Raw genomic sequence first — 17,712 nt, 5'->3', positions numbered from 1 at the left:
AGTTTACCACACATGCATTTATTGGTTACTTTGTTAATGTATATATATTTATCTGTCTGCTTATTTAAAAACCTAAATTTACCCCAAGAGTCAAAAACGTTCTGTCTAGCCCTTGTACAAAAACCTAGACAAAAGCTGGGGTATCAACTTGGTAACCCCATGTACTTTTGGAACTGTGAGAGGAAAATAGCACGACTTTACAGGCAGGAGTCCAATGCAGAACTCTACTTACTTTTTTACTTTGTAAAAAAAAATTATTAAATGCTGATGATATAGATCGTTTTGTCTATGCTTAAATTCCAAACAGAGAAACCTATTCAGACCTCATTAAAAAGATTCAGCATATTGGGACTCGCAAGATTACAAATATTGTTTTTACAGAAGTTCTGAAATAAAAGTTAAACTAATGAAATAGCAACAATTCAAAGAAAAAAAATCTTAAAAGCGTGTATCCGCAAAACCAAAAAAGGGGGTTGGCGAGCGAAGCCCCCTAGTTTATTTAAACATGAACTTTGTCTTAATATTTTTGGTCACTGCATAAGTAATTCATTTTAAATGATAGATATTGTTTGTTTCTTCATATAACCAATATAAACTTATTACCTGTTACCAGCTGACAACATTCCACATTGAGTTAGTTATTAAATTTATTTTAAATAACAATTTTTCACTGCTAGGTAAACATAAGTGGCAGTTTCATCTTTCATAGTAAATGCTGGTATATCAATAGGGAATACTTAAATATGAAAATATGAAGTGATAAAGCCAGATATCTATTTCTGTTCACTTGCAAATCCTTATTTCAACTACAATGAAACTTACTTGTAGAATTTATTAAAAGTTGGATAGTTTTTTACAGAACAATATAAGAAAAAACAGTAACATAATTAAAATAATAGGGATCTGATTTGAGAGAGGACTTAATAATAGAATGAAAGTGCTACAGAAATATTTAAAATCTGTAAGCAAATTTGATTGGAAGTTGTTCAAATTATGACATCATGAGCCATTATTGTGTGTCAAGTAAATCGGAGGTGTCTGCCTGATGATTTTGTTATCAATGATACAATAAGCATTAATGATCATTCCTAAATTAATTGGTAATTAGTCCCTTACTGAGTTTACAAATAGATTTAGGATAGTCATTATTACCAATGTAAAGAGTAATAATAATACTCATGTGCACTAAGAGTAAGTAAATGTTTACATAGCTTTAATTTTAATAATTAAGATAAAAATTAAGAAATTTATAACTTTATGGACAGACAGTTTCCCAGCTGTAATTTTACCACTTTTGAAAATGCAACATATAAAAAAATGCTTAAGCTGTGAATTGCATTTGCCTGTTTTCATGAAGTACTTTTAATATGACATTCATTTGCATTGTATAAATAGAACATTCACATCAGCACGTCTCAGCAATGACAGCTCTTCAAACGAACATATTAGTAATGTTATCACCCATTAAATTACTGATACTATATCACTAAAACCTCCAAGCACAATTAGAAGCTACCTTGATGACTCATTCTTGTAAGAGTGATGATTACTGATACTGTGTTTTGAATGGAATGATAATAAATTGATCTGATCAGATGAATGTGAAAGGTTTGAATAATTGTACTAGTCATACATGCAGCTCTATGAATATGCACTCAAAGGTGTCTGTTGTTTTTTGCAGTATTGGTTTTTTCCAGTATTTAAATAACAATTTAAACAATTTATAATAGTAAATGTTTAGCGAAAGAAGACAGTTGAATATGTATTAAGAAAAATACTGTATGTACCCCCTATTTGAAAATGGGATTATATTAGTCTAACAAGTGTATCAAGTCAGTGACAGATTTAGAATCACTAGTATCAAGCTGAATATTTAAATCACAAAGTACAATAAGACATAAGGAATGGACAGATTCCAACGAGTCAGCAGTTAGTAGAGTAATTTTTTTTCTTACACTGCCAAGTGTTATTAGTAGAATAAAGAAAATGACAAATGCTAACAGTTATTATGAAGTTTGTCTGCTATTGAGTTCCAAAATGAAGCAGAATATTCAAACAAAAATTCTCTATATTTCTTTTAAATTAATTTTTATTTCACAACATTTTCAAATCTTCTTAATCTAGTTCAGGGTAAGTGGGGGCCAGTCCTTTACAGTGTCATCTTACATACACCACATTCCCAGTCTCAGAAGGCCAAGAGGCAATTGACAACCTAACCAGCACATGTTTAAATTGAAGAGGAATGAGAAAAAAAAAAGTTTTTTCTTTTGATAAAGGTTTTTTCTACACATTGCAGATAATGCATCACACAGTGGAATCATTACAGTTATAATACATCCTTTGTTTACCTATTTGTACATTTTGTTTGCACTGGAAATTTTTCTGAGAAAATGCAAATGTAAATATTTAGCAATGTAATTACGGCAGAGGTCAGTCTGTGAAATGCTTCATTAATGTAAGTCACAACCTTAATGCACAAACTTTACCACCCTTCGACAACATGTCAGCTAGTGCTTTTATGTTTTTTATTGAAAAACCAGTTCAAGATATATATTTCCCCAGATGACTGCATACATAGAAAAAAAAAAACAAAAGAGTTAAAACGAGTCTACCAAAGATGTACTGCATGGAATAAGACAATGAATTTAGCTGAGAATATTATGTGCTATTGAAGGGTGAATAAAATAATATTTATGAATGTAATGGACAACTAGTCAACTACTGCCTGTTAATAATTTACATATTTATCTACAACGTGATAAAGTAGATGTGAAAGTGCATCACAATCTCTGCATAGCAGCCACAAACAACATGGCTGCAGCCATGCAAAAATGGATGCAAAATAGTGGCACCTGGGACCAAACATTATCTCAAAATGGTGGTCAGGTGGTGTCCCAGACAGAGTAGTAAAACCAAACACTTTCAGAAATGCTCAAAAATGTAAAAAATGATTATAAATAATTCCAAGTGTGTTAAAAACAAAGATTTATTACAGTAAACTTTTAAACAAAGCAGAAGGAAAAGGAACATAAAAGAAACCCATTACAAAACTGCTGGAACACTGTCCTTTAACATGTATGCTAACATTTAAAGAAATAAACACAACACAAAAGTGAAAAGAGGGTCTAAGTGGATTGTTCATATTTGCAAAATTATATGTACATAGCAGTGATTAGCATTTTGCAGTCATTAATAACACAAAAGGCACCATGTTCTGGCACTTGATATCCATCAGGCTGCTCACCTTCAGGTGCATTTCTTTCTGTTTCTTCCAATGTGGTTCTACAGTTCTGTCTTGTACTAGGAAGGCTGCTGCAACCTATTTAGGTACACTGACCATGCTAGCAACGGACAGACACAATGCTTTATAGAATCTACACACCTTTCAGTAACTTTTTCTACCCTAGCGTGGCTGAAATTGCATTGATCCTTGGTCATTATCACATGATATGCAAATTTTCTCACCTATCTGTTGTATATAAAGACTACACAAGTCTGCACAAACCTTTCTTACTGATGATAACGTCTTCTCTGCGAGTGTGCAACAAGATATTTACAATCAGGAAATCATATCAAAATCAGTCTCAGATTGGAAGAGGGTAATTTGCTTTAAATGTAAATATAGACAAATTTTAGTTTTTTGCCTATTTTATCTAGTTTTCGCAGGGTAATCATTCATTATGTACTATTCTTGTTAGTTTTGTAAAGCATCTTGTATGTACCGTGAAATGAGTCATATATAATAAATTAAGATGACATTAAAAGCTTGTCTTATTTTTTCTGCTTAGTTTGGTGCATTCATACATTGTCTATATTGGTAAGGCTCAGAGCCAAGCTTAATAACAGTCTGAGCAAACAAAAAATCAACAGTACAAAAACACACTCAATAGAACATTTTAAAATAAGGCTTTTATTAGAATACTTGATTCCCTCCCCTCAAACAAAATTACTGTATAATTAGTCTATACTTGTGAAGCAGCTATTTAATAAAAATAAGATTTTTGATAATTTACTTAATTTGAATTACTCATTCCAAGGTACAGTCATATGAAAATGTTTGGGATCCCCTCTTAATTCTTTGGATTTTTGTTTATCAGTGGCTGAGCTTTCAAAATAGCAACTTCCTTTCAATATATGACATGCCTTATGGAAACAGTAGTATTTCAGCAGTGACATTAACTTTATTGGATTAACAGAAAATATGCAATATGCATCATAACAAAATTAGACAGGTGCATAAATTTGGGCACCCCAACAGAGATATTATATCAATACTTAGTTGAGCCTCCTTTTGCAAATATATAAGGCCTCTAGATGCCTCCTACAGCCTTTGATGAGTGTCTGGATTCTGGATGGAGGTATTTTTGACCATTCTTCCATACAAAATCTCTCTAGTTCAGTTTAATTTGATGGCTGCCGAGCATGGACAGCCTGCTTCAAATCATCCCATAGATTTTCGATGATATTCAAGTCAGGGGACTGTGACAGCCATTCTAGAACATTGTACTTCTCCCTCTGCATGAATGCCTTTGTAGATTTCGAACTGTGTTTTGGGTCATTGTCTTGTTGGAATATCCAACCCCTGCGTAACTTCAACTTTGTGACTGATGCTTGAACATTATCTTGAAGAATTTTTTGATATTGGGTTGAATTCATCTGACCCTCAACTTTAACAAGGACCCCAATCCCTGAACTAGCCACACAGCCCCATAGCATGATGGAACCTCCACCAAATTTGACAGTAGGTAGCAGGTGTTTTTCTTGGAATGAATGTGGTGTTCTTCTTCCACCATGCAAAGTGCTTTTTGTTATGACCAAATAACTCAATTTTTGTCTCATCAGTCCAAAGCACTTTGTTCCAAAATGAATCTGGATTGTCTAAATGTGCATTTGCATACAACAAGCAACTCTGTTTGTGGCATGAGTGCAGAAAGGGCTTCCTTCTCATCATCCTACCATACAGATGTTCTTTGTACAAATTGCACTGAATTGTAGAACGATGTACAGATACACCATCTGCAGCAAGATGTTCTTGCAGGTCTTTGGAGGTGATCTATGGTTTGTCTGTAACCATTCTCACAATCCTGCGCATATGCCGCTCTTGTACTTTTCTTGGCCTGCCAGACCTGGGTTTAACAGCAACTGTGCCTGTGGCCTTCCATTTCCTCATTACATTCCTTACAGTTGAAACTGACAGTTTAAACCTCTGAGAGAGCTTTTTGTAGCCTTCCCCTAAACCATGATACTGAACAATCTTTGTTTTCAGATCTTTCAGAGTTGCTTTGAGAATCCCATGCTGCCACTCTTCAGAGGAGAGTCAAAGGGAAGCACAACTTGCAGGTGACCACCTTTAATACCTTTTCTCATGATTGGACACACCTGTCTATGAAGTTCAAGGCTTAACAAGCTAATCCGACCAATTTGGTGTTGCAAGTAATCAGTATTGAGCAGTTACATGCATTCAAATCATCAGATTTCAAGGGTACCCAATTTTTTGCACAGCCAGTTTTTCACATTTGATTTAATTTCATACAACTAAATACTGCTTCACTAAAAATCTTTGTTCAGAAAACACCCTAGTACTCAGATGTTCCTAGGAAATGAAAGACATACCACTGTTATCTTTTTTGTTGAAAGTAGGGTAAATTACAGTATTATGCAGGCTGAGAGGGGTTCCCAAACTTTTTCATATGACTGTAGGTTTGCTTGAGTCTCTGGCTTATCACAGTATCATTTAAGCTTACTAATTGGGCTGTTTTAACATGGTTTATAATTTAAAAGAAAAACAAACAAAAACAAAACAAAGAAACATTTTAGAAGTATATATGGTTACTTCATTAGTGACAATTATAAGTGTATAGTTGGGGCTAAGCCTGTTTGAACTGCAAGTGACAAAAGCAGTTTAATTTGGGTTAGTGTTCTGGTTGTACATGTATAAATTTACTGAATCTATTTGAGAGCTCTCCCATCTTGTGGAATGAAAAGAGGTATAATCAGGTGTAAGCCAATACATTTTAAACCTTTTAAACATTTTCTTGATGCACTGGTGTCCATTCAACATGTTATCTAGAGGGGCTTATCTTTTCTAGTCAATCAAAATCTAAAATATTTTGAAAGAGATTGTGATTAAAGAAATTCATAATTTGCGGTTAGTTCCATTTATCTGAAAAGAATGTACTTAGATTAAATCAAGATCCATAAAAATGTAGCATAAGTGAACAATATGGGTAATTATTTGTAGTTTTAAAGTCATTTATTTTACTGGGAAAAAATGAATAATGAAAATGTTACAAATAATTCTGTCCTTTTTAAAAGAGTTAATAAAATGGTACAAAAACTTTAAAAAATACTTCATGATTTCAGCTTCTGACCCATTTCAATATGGCAATGTAAGGATCTGTTTCAAACAGAAATAACACGTTTGTGCATTAACATGGTGAGCTGGGACAGACCCTTCATTGAACTGATCTTGCTGTGATGGCTCCGACTGCTTTTCTTGATGAGATTTGATTGATGATTCTAGGCAGTGTAATTGACTAGTTTAGTTAACATATGATGATGAGATGGAAAGACATACTCCAAATTTTTCAGACAAGACATGTGTAATCTTGGGGGTTAATTGTTACATTTAAAGAGGAAGTGAAAAGATAAAATAGTCAATATTAAAAGGAAAAATTTTAAAATCTCATGAACAAAAAATATTGTGAATGAAATGTGACAGATTGCTTTGCTGAGGACTTTTTCATGCTGTCTCTTGATGTTGTACTGAGTATGCCAATTAACAAAGAACTTTGTATTTCAGTGAAGTTTGCCTTCAAGCTATCATGAGCCCCTGATGGGTATCCCATGATCTAACATTAAAACACAATATTCAGCTTGCCAAAAATGCAAACATGAGCTCAGAAATACTTTACAATGCCTTGTCACGGCTTTTCTTTCAAGATGTCACTTTGGAAAGGAAATATGTTCATAGTTATTTTAATCTACCAATTTTAGTATGCATGGGAAAGCTACCAACAAAACTGTTCTGTATGATTTCTGTGTACTTGGATGTTTGATACAAATGTCGCCTTTAAGTAGAATTTTTTTCCACTCTTAAAGAATTAAAATAATTCAGTTTTCAGACATTCACTTCATAATAATTCACAGACTTCTGTTAAATATCTGTAGCATTGTAATGATTTGAACAGACTCCTGTGATTGTATATGTTACAGTATATGTGCATGTACTTAAGTCTCTGCTCTTTTCAATTGATCATCACTTACATCTTCTTTAGTTGTTCCTTATTTGATCTATCACTTCTAATGCACACCTTCAATGGCTAAATAGTTAAATAGCTTTGTCGCCCTTTTTTGTAATGGTTGCTTTTTGCATTTGTCTCAAATGTTCACCTGTAATTCATAAGTCTAAGATGTTCTAAACACCTGCCACGTCCTTGACCATACCAAGCTCTGTTCTGCTGGCTTTGCTGTAATTTCTGAATATGGCAGTATATTGTGCTGTTGCTTAGTCAAGCATAAAGTAGTGAACAAGACAAACTGAATGGATCAGGTGTCTAAAGGTCTCAGATCACTTCCTTTCATATGATTAATTTTATATAAGCATACCAGACAGAATGTAATATGTTTTTTCCTATTTTCCTACATATCGGAGACAAGCATGTGTTTTTTCCCCATATATCGGAAGCATGTATGTTACGCTAATTGGCAAATCCAAATTGGACTGGTGTTTTTGAGTGTAGAGGTGATCCTGAATGGTCTGGCATTCAGGTGGTTCAGGTTTGGTTCTTGCATGGCTCTAGTTATTGCCTCAAATGATACCGGCCAGTGTGTCCCAGAACCAGATTAATTGGATTCCATAATGGATGAATGGATTCAGGGTTGGAGTATAGATATTTTCTTATTACAAATTAAGGTATCTCTATACAGATACAGAACAGTACAGTATCCGCACACAACACAATTACCCACGCGGATGCTGCACTGACTCAGAATTTGGCTGTTAGTATGATGTTGCACCTACACTCTTGCCGAGACTATCTGACTGGAAATTTGTCAACAGACTTTCACTTTTTTTTGGCCTAACCAGAAAGAGACAGCCTGTTGCAGGGTTCTCGAGATTCAACGAAAAGTGTAGTGCGGCATTAAGTATTTTTTGCCTTGTATTATTATCTTTAGTGGCCATTTTTGTCCGAAAAAAAAGTTAATTATAGTGAAATTTACATTTCGTTAAAACGAAATCCGTTAAACATGATGTTGTATGAATATTTGTCCAGGCATACAATAGGTATTCTTTGTTCTGAAAGTTTTATTACTTTGGTATTCATTATAATGGGATTTGACCTGTACTATGATTCACAATTTAATCTTTTACACACTACACAAATGGTAAATGTGATTCTCTTTTCTTTTGCAAATGGAAGAAATTCTTTTAAGACAGAATAGCAGGGAATAGATACTCTTTTCTGAACACATTTTCCTGAATAAACTGTCTGGTTTCTTTACTAGGTTTATCATGTCAGTCTGTGTATGTCCCCATTTTTTCTGAGTCTTATTCTGTTTTCAGTGGTGGTGTGTGCACATATTTTAGGTATTTTAAACAAAAGAAAGTATGGCATTTGTAGAAATGTCTATGTTATGCTTTGGTGACAGGCTACAGTAGATTAGGTTGGTTGCTGCAGTCAGTGCCTTGTGCTTGCTCAGGATTGGCTGGTAATACAGTCATGGAGTTTTTTCTAATTTGCGACTGGTTCTACTAAACAGACAAAGGACGATCTTTAACCAGTATTAGTCAAGTGAATTAAACTGTCACACTACAGTGGTGATTATAAAATGCTGAAAACTGGTTTAGCTTGCCCTCCACACCTATAGTACATTACATCTTGTTTTTCAAGTGACAAATAGCACTGCTTTATACTGAGCATTAAAAAGTTAATATTGTCCTTTTTTGTAAATTAAAAAATACCATGCCCATCATAACATTTAAAAAGCCCAAAGCCATTCATTTAGTGTCACGAAATGAACCGATAATTATCATGATAAGGCTTTTGCTTTTGATATTTTATAAATTTTCCTTCTCAAAAAATTGTTTGGTCCTTGTTTGAAGGTTTTTAGAGTTAAGGAAATCTCATTTTTTCATTCATTTTTGTGCCTGGTGTGTTTTTAATGATATTGAAAATAGATAGCAATCTCCTGCAACACTATGCTGCTTTTCATATAAGCATCGCCATTTTGAGGAGTATTTGTGGACATTTGCCATGCCATTGCAAGATAAGGTCAACCAGAAGTGTGCAGTGCATAACAGGTCAAGGGATAAATGTCCCTTTGTGCACTTTCTGGTTGTCCTTGACAGGATTCAACCCAAACCTTAAAACTATGATTCTTTTGTTGTTTTGGAAAATATCTGGTTATGTGTGTATTTTAATGTTTTTCATATTTCTGTCTTTTCTATTTGACTATGATTTTAGTTACATGTATTGATCCTTGGTTACGTTTTTTGATTTCCTATTTGTAACTCGATACTTGTTTTGTTCTAATTCTTCTTCTGATTCATTTGTAACTAAGTTGTGCTGCTGTCTTGTACAGTCAGTAACCCAATCACCCAACATTTTTAATCCTAGCTCTGTGTGCTCCCAGCACTCCAAGCCCCAACTGCTTGTTTGCCTAAACAATATCTCATCCAGAACTGATTAGTCAGTCATTTTCTAACCCGCTAAGCTCTCAACAAGTTTACAGGGACAGCTGAAGCCTGTCCCAGCTAGCAAAAAGGGCACAATGCAGGAACAAACCCTGGACAGGGCCCCAGCAGTACTGATCAAACTTATATTACATCTATAAAAGCTATAAAAGCTTGTCTGTTGACTTTGAATCTCAAAAATGCAGGGACATAACTAGATAGAACTTATTTCACACTTTTCAGTAAATCGCAGGTAAATCTTTGATGACAGTCAGTAAGGCTTTTCTAAATAAGAGTGGGCATTGGGAGGGATCTTGAAGCATTCATTTCTCATTGTGTATAGAATTCTACTGGACTCTTGACACACACTCACATCTACACAAAGGATCACAAGTTTTCAATCAGATTTAAATAATCCAGAGACTATGATTTTTGTGTCTAGTCAACCATATGCTTTATGGATTTGAAGGTGTTTTTGGTTCAGTTGCTTGCTAGAAGTTCTGTGACTGCGTTACAGCTTTCTGGTACCTCCAGCAAGGTTTGTGGTCAGAACATACTGTTCGTTATACCATTGATTTTTAACAAGACAGCCTCACAACATAATTTTTAACCAGTCATGCTTCGGAGGAAGGTTGATATTTGTTTCTCTCCATATTCCAAATGTACTGATAATGCAAATGACAAAACAATTCAATCAGAGCAGACATTTCCTGTCAGGCTAGCCACTTTAGCCATTCAAATGATAGCTAGTTAGCTAGTTGTTGATTTGGAGGCAAGATGATCCCAGTAATGAGTAATCCACTTGTGATTACTCATCCTCCTCACTGTCTTTGTGCATAATATACAGTTGCATCATGTTTGTTTTATGTCAGCCATCTTTTTAGTAGTAGCTTTGAACTTCTTTACATTGTCCCAATATTGTTAAGGAATATATTTTATTTTCTAAGTATTTTTGTACCAGTTCCCAGACAATCATTTGTCTCTTTTAAGTTTTTTTTTGTCTTTTCTGTTCGAAGTGACGATAGGTTTTATTGCATGTTACATATTTTAATAAACTTACTATACAGAAACACATTCCGCACATCACTGGGTAGAGGAAAGTTCAAAGTGTAAAAGCTGTACTAAAAGTACTAGCGCTGTTTCTCATTTATAGTAAAAGGGCGACAACACAATAAGAGAAATCATTTTGCATGCTGCAATTTGCGAAATGTGAGTTCATTGTTCAATGGCAACGTGAATTCCACAGACGGTTCAACAAATATCCGCCTCGTCATAAGCAAATTTATGAGTGGCATAAAAAATTTGTAGAAGGTTGCATATGCAAACGTAAAAGCATTGGTCGTCCACACAAGTCAGATGAAAATGTCGAGCGTATCCAAGGTGTGTTTGAACAGAAACCTGAACAACACCATTCCAGGACGATGGATTAGAAGAGGATGACAACAAGATCTTGCTCATCATCTATGGCCTCCCAGGTCTCCAGACCTTACCCCCTGCAATTTTTATCTATGAGGTACATTATAGAAAGAGTGTTTGTTTCACCTATGCCTGCTAATCGTCAAGATATGCTGACATCAAATTGAGGAAGCTGTGAATTCAGTAACTAGGGAACAGTTGACTCATGTGTGGCAAGAAATGGTCTATCATTTTGGTGTTTGTCATACTACACATGGTGCTCATGTTGAGTGCATGCAACCCAAAGGACCATAGGACCAAAGTTTTAACTTTCGTCCATTCAGTGATGTGCGGAATGTGTTTCTGTCTGTCTTATACAGTTTGTTTGAAATAAATTTTTGAATATATACAAGGCTATTCAAAATGAAAGAGCAGATTTCAAAAACCAGAAATTTGGGGTGACATGACGTTTGTGTGTATTAGGGTTATGTACAGTTTCTACATTGGCCCCTTGTTGGAGCCTGCATGGTCTCTGTGCTCCTTCAAGGGTTAATTGCTACCTAGCACCTTATGCTGCCAGGATAGGCTGTATTCCCTGAGTGGATATGATTGAGTATTGCATTATGTTTACCAAAATGGATTAAAATTTGGCTAAACAGTTTTTATTTTCCACTTGTAGGTATCTCAAACAGTCTTGTAAAGAATAACAATATAAATGCAGAGTCTCTAGTAATGAAAATTTTAACTACATTGAGCTTAAAAACCTGTTAAATATGTTTAACTTCTTTATTCAAATTTTCTAAATTAATCATCAGTTGTCTGAATCTGCTTTTTCTTTTGCGGAGCCATAAACAAATGTTAACATTGGGCGCAAAGCAGAAATGAACCCAGAACTGAATGAGAATGTGTACATGGTTTTGCACTGAGTTGATTCAACATCCCATTCAGGGTTGGCTCATTCTTTGAATTTAGTGATGTATTGCTTTCAAAAAGAATGAATCTTAAACAGAAATTTTGCTTTCAAGACAGGTTGCAATGTATCTTATCTTTATGATACACTTCCCTTTTTTTAGTAATAAATTACTTTTTGATGAATTTCTCCATAGTATGTATACAGTCATTTGTAGCAAAATTGTACAAGAGGATTCCAAAAAAGGATACTTGATAATATATTTTGCAATGCCCCAAAATATTTTAAAATTTAATTTTAGCCTTTTTTTCCTGTTTTCCTCTAAGAGTTGCTATATTTTCACATGAATGTAATATTAGATCTTTAGTAAGAAAATCAAAATAGAACTGGTAAATTCAAGCTTTGCGCAATCTTCAGATTAAAGATAAGCAACATTACATCAAACAAATATTCATCATTTTAATGTGTTAGTACATTTTGGACTGATCATGTTCAGTTTAATGAAGGAATTTTGTATGTCCACTACTAGAAGGATGTGAATATGTAATACAGAGTAACATAGGTCAGGTTTTATTTTATTTTCTGCTTAGATTAAAGATAAGCAACATTGCATCAAACAAATATCCATCATTTTAATGTGTTAGTACATTTTGGACTGATCGTGTTCAGTTTAACGTAATACAGAGTAACATAGGCCAGGTTTTATTTTATTTTCTGCTTGTAAACATTGGGTGTGTTTCAGTTAAGATCATTATTTACTTTCAGTATCAGGATTCTACACAAATGAATGTATCTGATCACGCTGAAATACGCATCAGTTATTTCCTCTGTTATTATCAAGCTATTTTCCACCTGTTTTTACAAAAATATTAAATAGTGTCTTATGTCCAATGTCTTATGTCTTATGTTTCTTGTGTTATTTTTATCTTTCAGTGATTTACATTAATTCTTATGGGACAAGTCAATTGGTCACATACTTTCACCCTGATGGACATATGCTGTATATGAAGAAAAGACTGTGGTTTGTTATCTGATTGATTAAAAAGGTCAATCAATAAATCAACCTCAAAGACCCACTGACTCCTCTGTAGACACGTCACACCATCTGGAAAGAAACTGAAGAGCTTCGACTTTCTGGTACAAAGTGACGGCTTCCTGTATTCTGGCAGATTGCCTGAGGGAGGGATCCCCCCTCTCTCCTTATCTCCAAAATCTACTAGTGGCCTAGGCGTCATGGCAACAGTGGTCCACCCAACAGAGCTGGTGTTTGAATTTGCCAGCAATGGGATGGATGAAATAAACCAGGTAATGCAAACATATTTTCTTGCAAATTATAGCTGGTTAGGATTCTTTGTTTCACTTGCAGCTTAGTAATATAAAATTCAACTCATTTAAATTTCAAGTTTGTTCTTAGTTTTTATAGCACTCTAATGAGCAAGCAGAACAGCCTTACTTTAAAAAAGTTGTATAGACTCCAAAATACACTACAATTCTGAGTTTCAACAACATTAGGTGTAAAGCAGGAACAAACCTCATATGTGATTCCAACTCATAAAATCTCCCCACCGTGTCCATTCACATTCAACGAGTTTAAACTACGGATACAGCAAATGAATTGGGAAATGTAAGGAAACTATTGCATAATTTACTTAAAAACAATGCTTCCTGGAGATAATGCTTTAGGCACTGATAGTACTCCCGGGTCCAGTTTAAAAGGACACCCTCCACTTTGCCCAGGGAGTTGGAGTTGGGACAGAGCAGGATACAACTCATCTGGGAAGAGGAAAATAAAGGAGATGAAATGAAAGAAAGAACTGTGATGATTGAAATGGAGAAACCTGTACAAAAGTATTTTGTTAAATAAAGTAAACCTGTTTGAACCCGGGACTTGTTTGTTGTAGTTGTGTCTGTGGTCTTGGGACTCAGGCCACCTAATGTACATAGTGTGCATATGTGTGTATATATATATATCCATCCATCCATCCATTTTCCAACCCGCTGAATCCAAACACATGGTCACGGGGGTCTGCCGGAGCCAATCCCAGCCTACACAGGGCACAAGGCAGGGAACCAATCCTGGGCAGGGTGCCAACCCACCGCAGGACACACACAAACACACCCACACACCAAGCACACACTAGGGCCAATTTAGAATCGCCAATCCACCTAACCTGCATGTCTTTGGACTGTGGGAGGAAACCGGAGCAACTGGAGGAAACCCACGCAGACACGGGGGAGCACCCGGAGGAAACCCACGCAGACACGGGGAGAACATGCAAACTCCACGCAGGGAGGACCCAGGAAGTGAACCCGGGTCTCCTAACTGCGAGGCAGCAGCGCTACCACTGCGCCACCATATATATACATACATACAAACTCTGTTAGTAGCTTTGGGCAGGAACCAACTTTGTCGCTGCTCAGTTGTCACACACACATCTTGGGATATAACAGTAAAATGGGAGGAATGTATGTTTTGAGAATGACCAAACTGAGATTTGAACTCTGGAGTGGTGAAGTAGCAGGGTTTAACCACTATCCATCCATCCATCCTTTTTCCAACCCGCTGAATCCGAACACAGGGTCACAGGGGTCTGCTGGAGCCAATCCCAGCCAACACAGGGCACAAGGCAGGAACCAATCCCGGGCAGGGTGCCAACCCACCGCAGGACAAGGTTTAACCCCTATACCACCCCTAAATCAAGTCATGTGTGCTCAGAGATATGCGTAAGAACAAAAAGCATATTTCTGAATTTCAAAGAAAAGCAAAAAATTTTCTATTATTAATTTCTATGATAGCAAGTAGAAAGCAAATCTCTGTCTTGTAATTGAAAAAGTTCAGTTAATGGTAGCATACCTACATCAAAATGGCAAAGAATCTGTGCTGCTGTAGGCTGATAAATGGGTGAAACCTTATACAGTATCATTTTCCATTATCTGTGCTGCATGCATTATTGCTGGGATCAACTGGCTGATCCATGAACATGGAATAGAAGAGCATTTTAGGAAGTAGATGGATAGATTAATGATGTGACAAATTTATTTTCAGTTCTTGTTGCATAGATGCTAATAGCATATTTATTACATGTTTCAGGTCAGTTGTATTATTGCTGAATGAGTGAGTACTCAGTCTGAAAACTTTAAAAAGTCAACAAAATGTTAATATACAGTGCATCCGGAAAGTATTCACAGCGCATCACTTTTTCCACATTTTGTTATGTTACAGCCTTATTCCAAAATGGATTAAATTCATTTTTTTCCTCAGAATTCTACACACAACACCCCATAATGACAACGTGAAAAAAGTTTACTTGAGATTTTTGTAAATTTATTAAAAATAAAAAAATTGAGAAAGCACATGTACATAAGTATTCACAGCCTTTGCCATGAAGCTCAAAATTTTTACAGAAAAATTTCTGCTGCTTTGAAAGTTCCAATGAGCACAGTGGCCTCCATCATCCGTACGTGGAAGAAGTTCGAAACCACCAGGACTATTCCTAGAGCTGGCCGGCCATCTAAACTGAGCAATCAGGGGAGAATGGCCTTAGTCAGGGAAGTGACCAAGAACCCGATGGTCACTCTGTCAGAGCTCCAGAGGTCCTCTGTGGAGAGAGGAGAACCTTCCAGAAGGATAACCATCTCTGCAGCAATCCACCAATCAGGCCTGTATGGTAGAGTGGCCAGACGGAAGCCACTCCTTAGTAAAAAGCACATGGCAGCCCGCCTGAAGTTTGCCAAAAGGCACCTGAAGGACTCTCAGACCATGAGAAAGAAAATTCTCTGGTCTGATGATACAAAGATTGAACTCTTTGGTGTGAATGCCAGGCGTTACGTTTGGAGGAAACCTGGCACCACTCATCACCAGGCCAGTACCATCCCTACAGTGAAGCATGGTGGTGGAAGCATCATGCTGTGGGGATGTTTTTCAGCAGCAGGGACTGGGAGACTAGTCAGGATAAAGGGAAAGATGACTGCAGTAATGTAGAGACATCCTGGATGAAAACCTGCTCCAGAGCGCTCTTGACCTCAGACTGGGGCGACGGTTCATCTTTCAGCAGGACAACGACCCTAAGCACACAGCCAAGATATCAAAGGAGTGGCTTCAGGACAACTCTGTGAATGTCCTTGAGTGGCCCAGCCAAAGCCCAGACTTGAATCCAATTGAACATCTCTGGAAAGATCTTAAAATGGCTGTGCACCGACGCTTCCCATCCAACCTGATGGAGCTTGAGAGGTGCTGCAAAGAGGAATGGGCGAAACTGGCCAAGGATAGGTGTGCCAAGCTTGTGGCATCATATTCAAAAAGACTTGAGGCTGTAATTGCTGCCAAAGGTGCATCGACAAAGTATTGAGCAAAGGCTGTGAATACTTATGTACATGTGATTTTTCAGTTTTTTTTATTTTTATTAAATTTGCAAAAACCTCAAGTAAACTTTTTTCACATTGTCATTATGGGGTGTTATGTGTAGAATTCTGAGGAAAAAAATGAATTTAATCCATTTTGGAATAAGGCTGTAACATAACAAAATGTGGAAAAAGTGATGCGCTGTGAATACTTTCCGGATGCACTGTACACTGCTGTTAATACAAATTTTGACTGTTAAACAGGTAATGTGTTGTCTTGTACTTGTCGACTAGACAAATGAGCTGTAATTAAAGTCAATTCCACAGAAAAAGCTGCTTGGCTTAATTGGAGCAGTTTACATAGTGTACAGAATAGAATCTCTGTTGGTTGAAAAGAAAATATAGAATATACAGAGTGTTAAACGCAAAACTGTTTAAAAAGTGAGCTAAACTTTAATATGTACTGCTATCGTGTCACACATGAGTGTCGGTTAATATCCTCGCATGCTCCATCGAGGTATGTGGTAACCCTCCGAGGCAAGAGGGGGTGCTGCTGCTAACGCTGTCTTCTCCTTCTTTAAGCCAACGGTGAAGGCAATTAATCTCACTCCTTCTGACCATAAAAAACTGTGATACAAAAACTTCACATTTTACATAGTATATAAATGAAACTAACTTGTTTATCTTTACTTTTGTCACGCCACCAAACTTGTATGAATTTTCTCTTAGATACAGAAATAAGTACTGTATAGTGGGTGGAAGAATACTGAGGAAGCAGTATTATCCTTGTTTATCAAAAAAGGAACTTGGGAGAAGTGCATTCTGTTAAAGGACAAGCCATGTTTAGATATTTGTAATGGAAATGCTATTTCTGCTAGTTACTTATAATGGAGTGTGGTTTTCCTTTTAGATTGTGTCTAACTTTTTTTTATTTAATATTAAAATCTGAAATGTTCCAATTGCACATTGAATAAAGTGACTTTCTTCTTTGTGCAAGTCGTACTGTATATTTGAGCTTTTAGAGATGTGAAGCCATCCTACACTGCACCAGTATGCTGTTTTTAAATACTTCTTTAAGTATCACTACTTTTATTGTGTTTTAATTGATATCCAGTTTTAATTTGATGCTTGTTTCAGGTCCATTTAACTGAATTAAATTAATTATACTAACAATCTTGTCATAGCTGAACATCTGTTATTTCTACATATTCTTAATTTGAAAAATTTTTTCATACAAGAAAGCAATACCTATATATTCTTTATATGTGAAATAAAAGTCAATGTCAGGATTTTATGTAAGTCGCTGGGATGACAAAGGTAAAGAAACATTCACGTATATTAGTTACTCACTGTATAGCACTGAACTCACTTAAGGTGCCTGTGCTTCCTG

General features: G+C 35.9%; 1 protein-coding gene across 3 annotated transcripts in view; it reads left to right on the top strand.

Moving 5' to 3' along the window:
* elf1 (E74-like ETS transcription factor 1) overlaps positions 1-17,712 on the top strand; it is a 243,781-nt gene that overhangs the window by 191,445 nt on the left and 34,624 nt on the right. For all 3 annotated transcript variants that reach the window (XM_051935337.1, XM_051935336.1, XM_028815927.2), the window contains one exon: positions 12,915-13,286. In XM_051935337.1, the coding sequence (XP_051791297.1) occupies positions 13,215-13,286 (72 nt within the window). In that variant the 5' untranslated portion in view covers positions 12,915-13,214. The remainder of the gene's footprint in view (positions 1-12,914; positions 13,287-17,712) is intronic.

Source organism: Erpetoichthys calabaricus, chromosome 12 (genome assembly GCF_900747795.2).
Source record: "Erpetoichthys calabaricus chromosome 12, fErpCal1.3, whole genome shotgun sequence".
NCBI lineage: Eukaryota > Metazoa > Chordata > Cladistia > Polypteriformes > Polypteridae > Erpetoichthys > Erpetoichthys calabaricus.
This window is presented reverse-complemented; position numbering and strand designations above follow the sequence as displayed.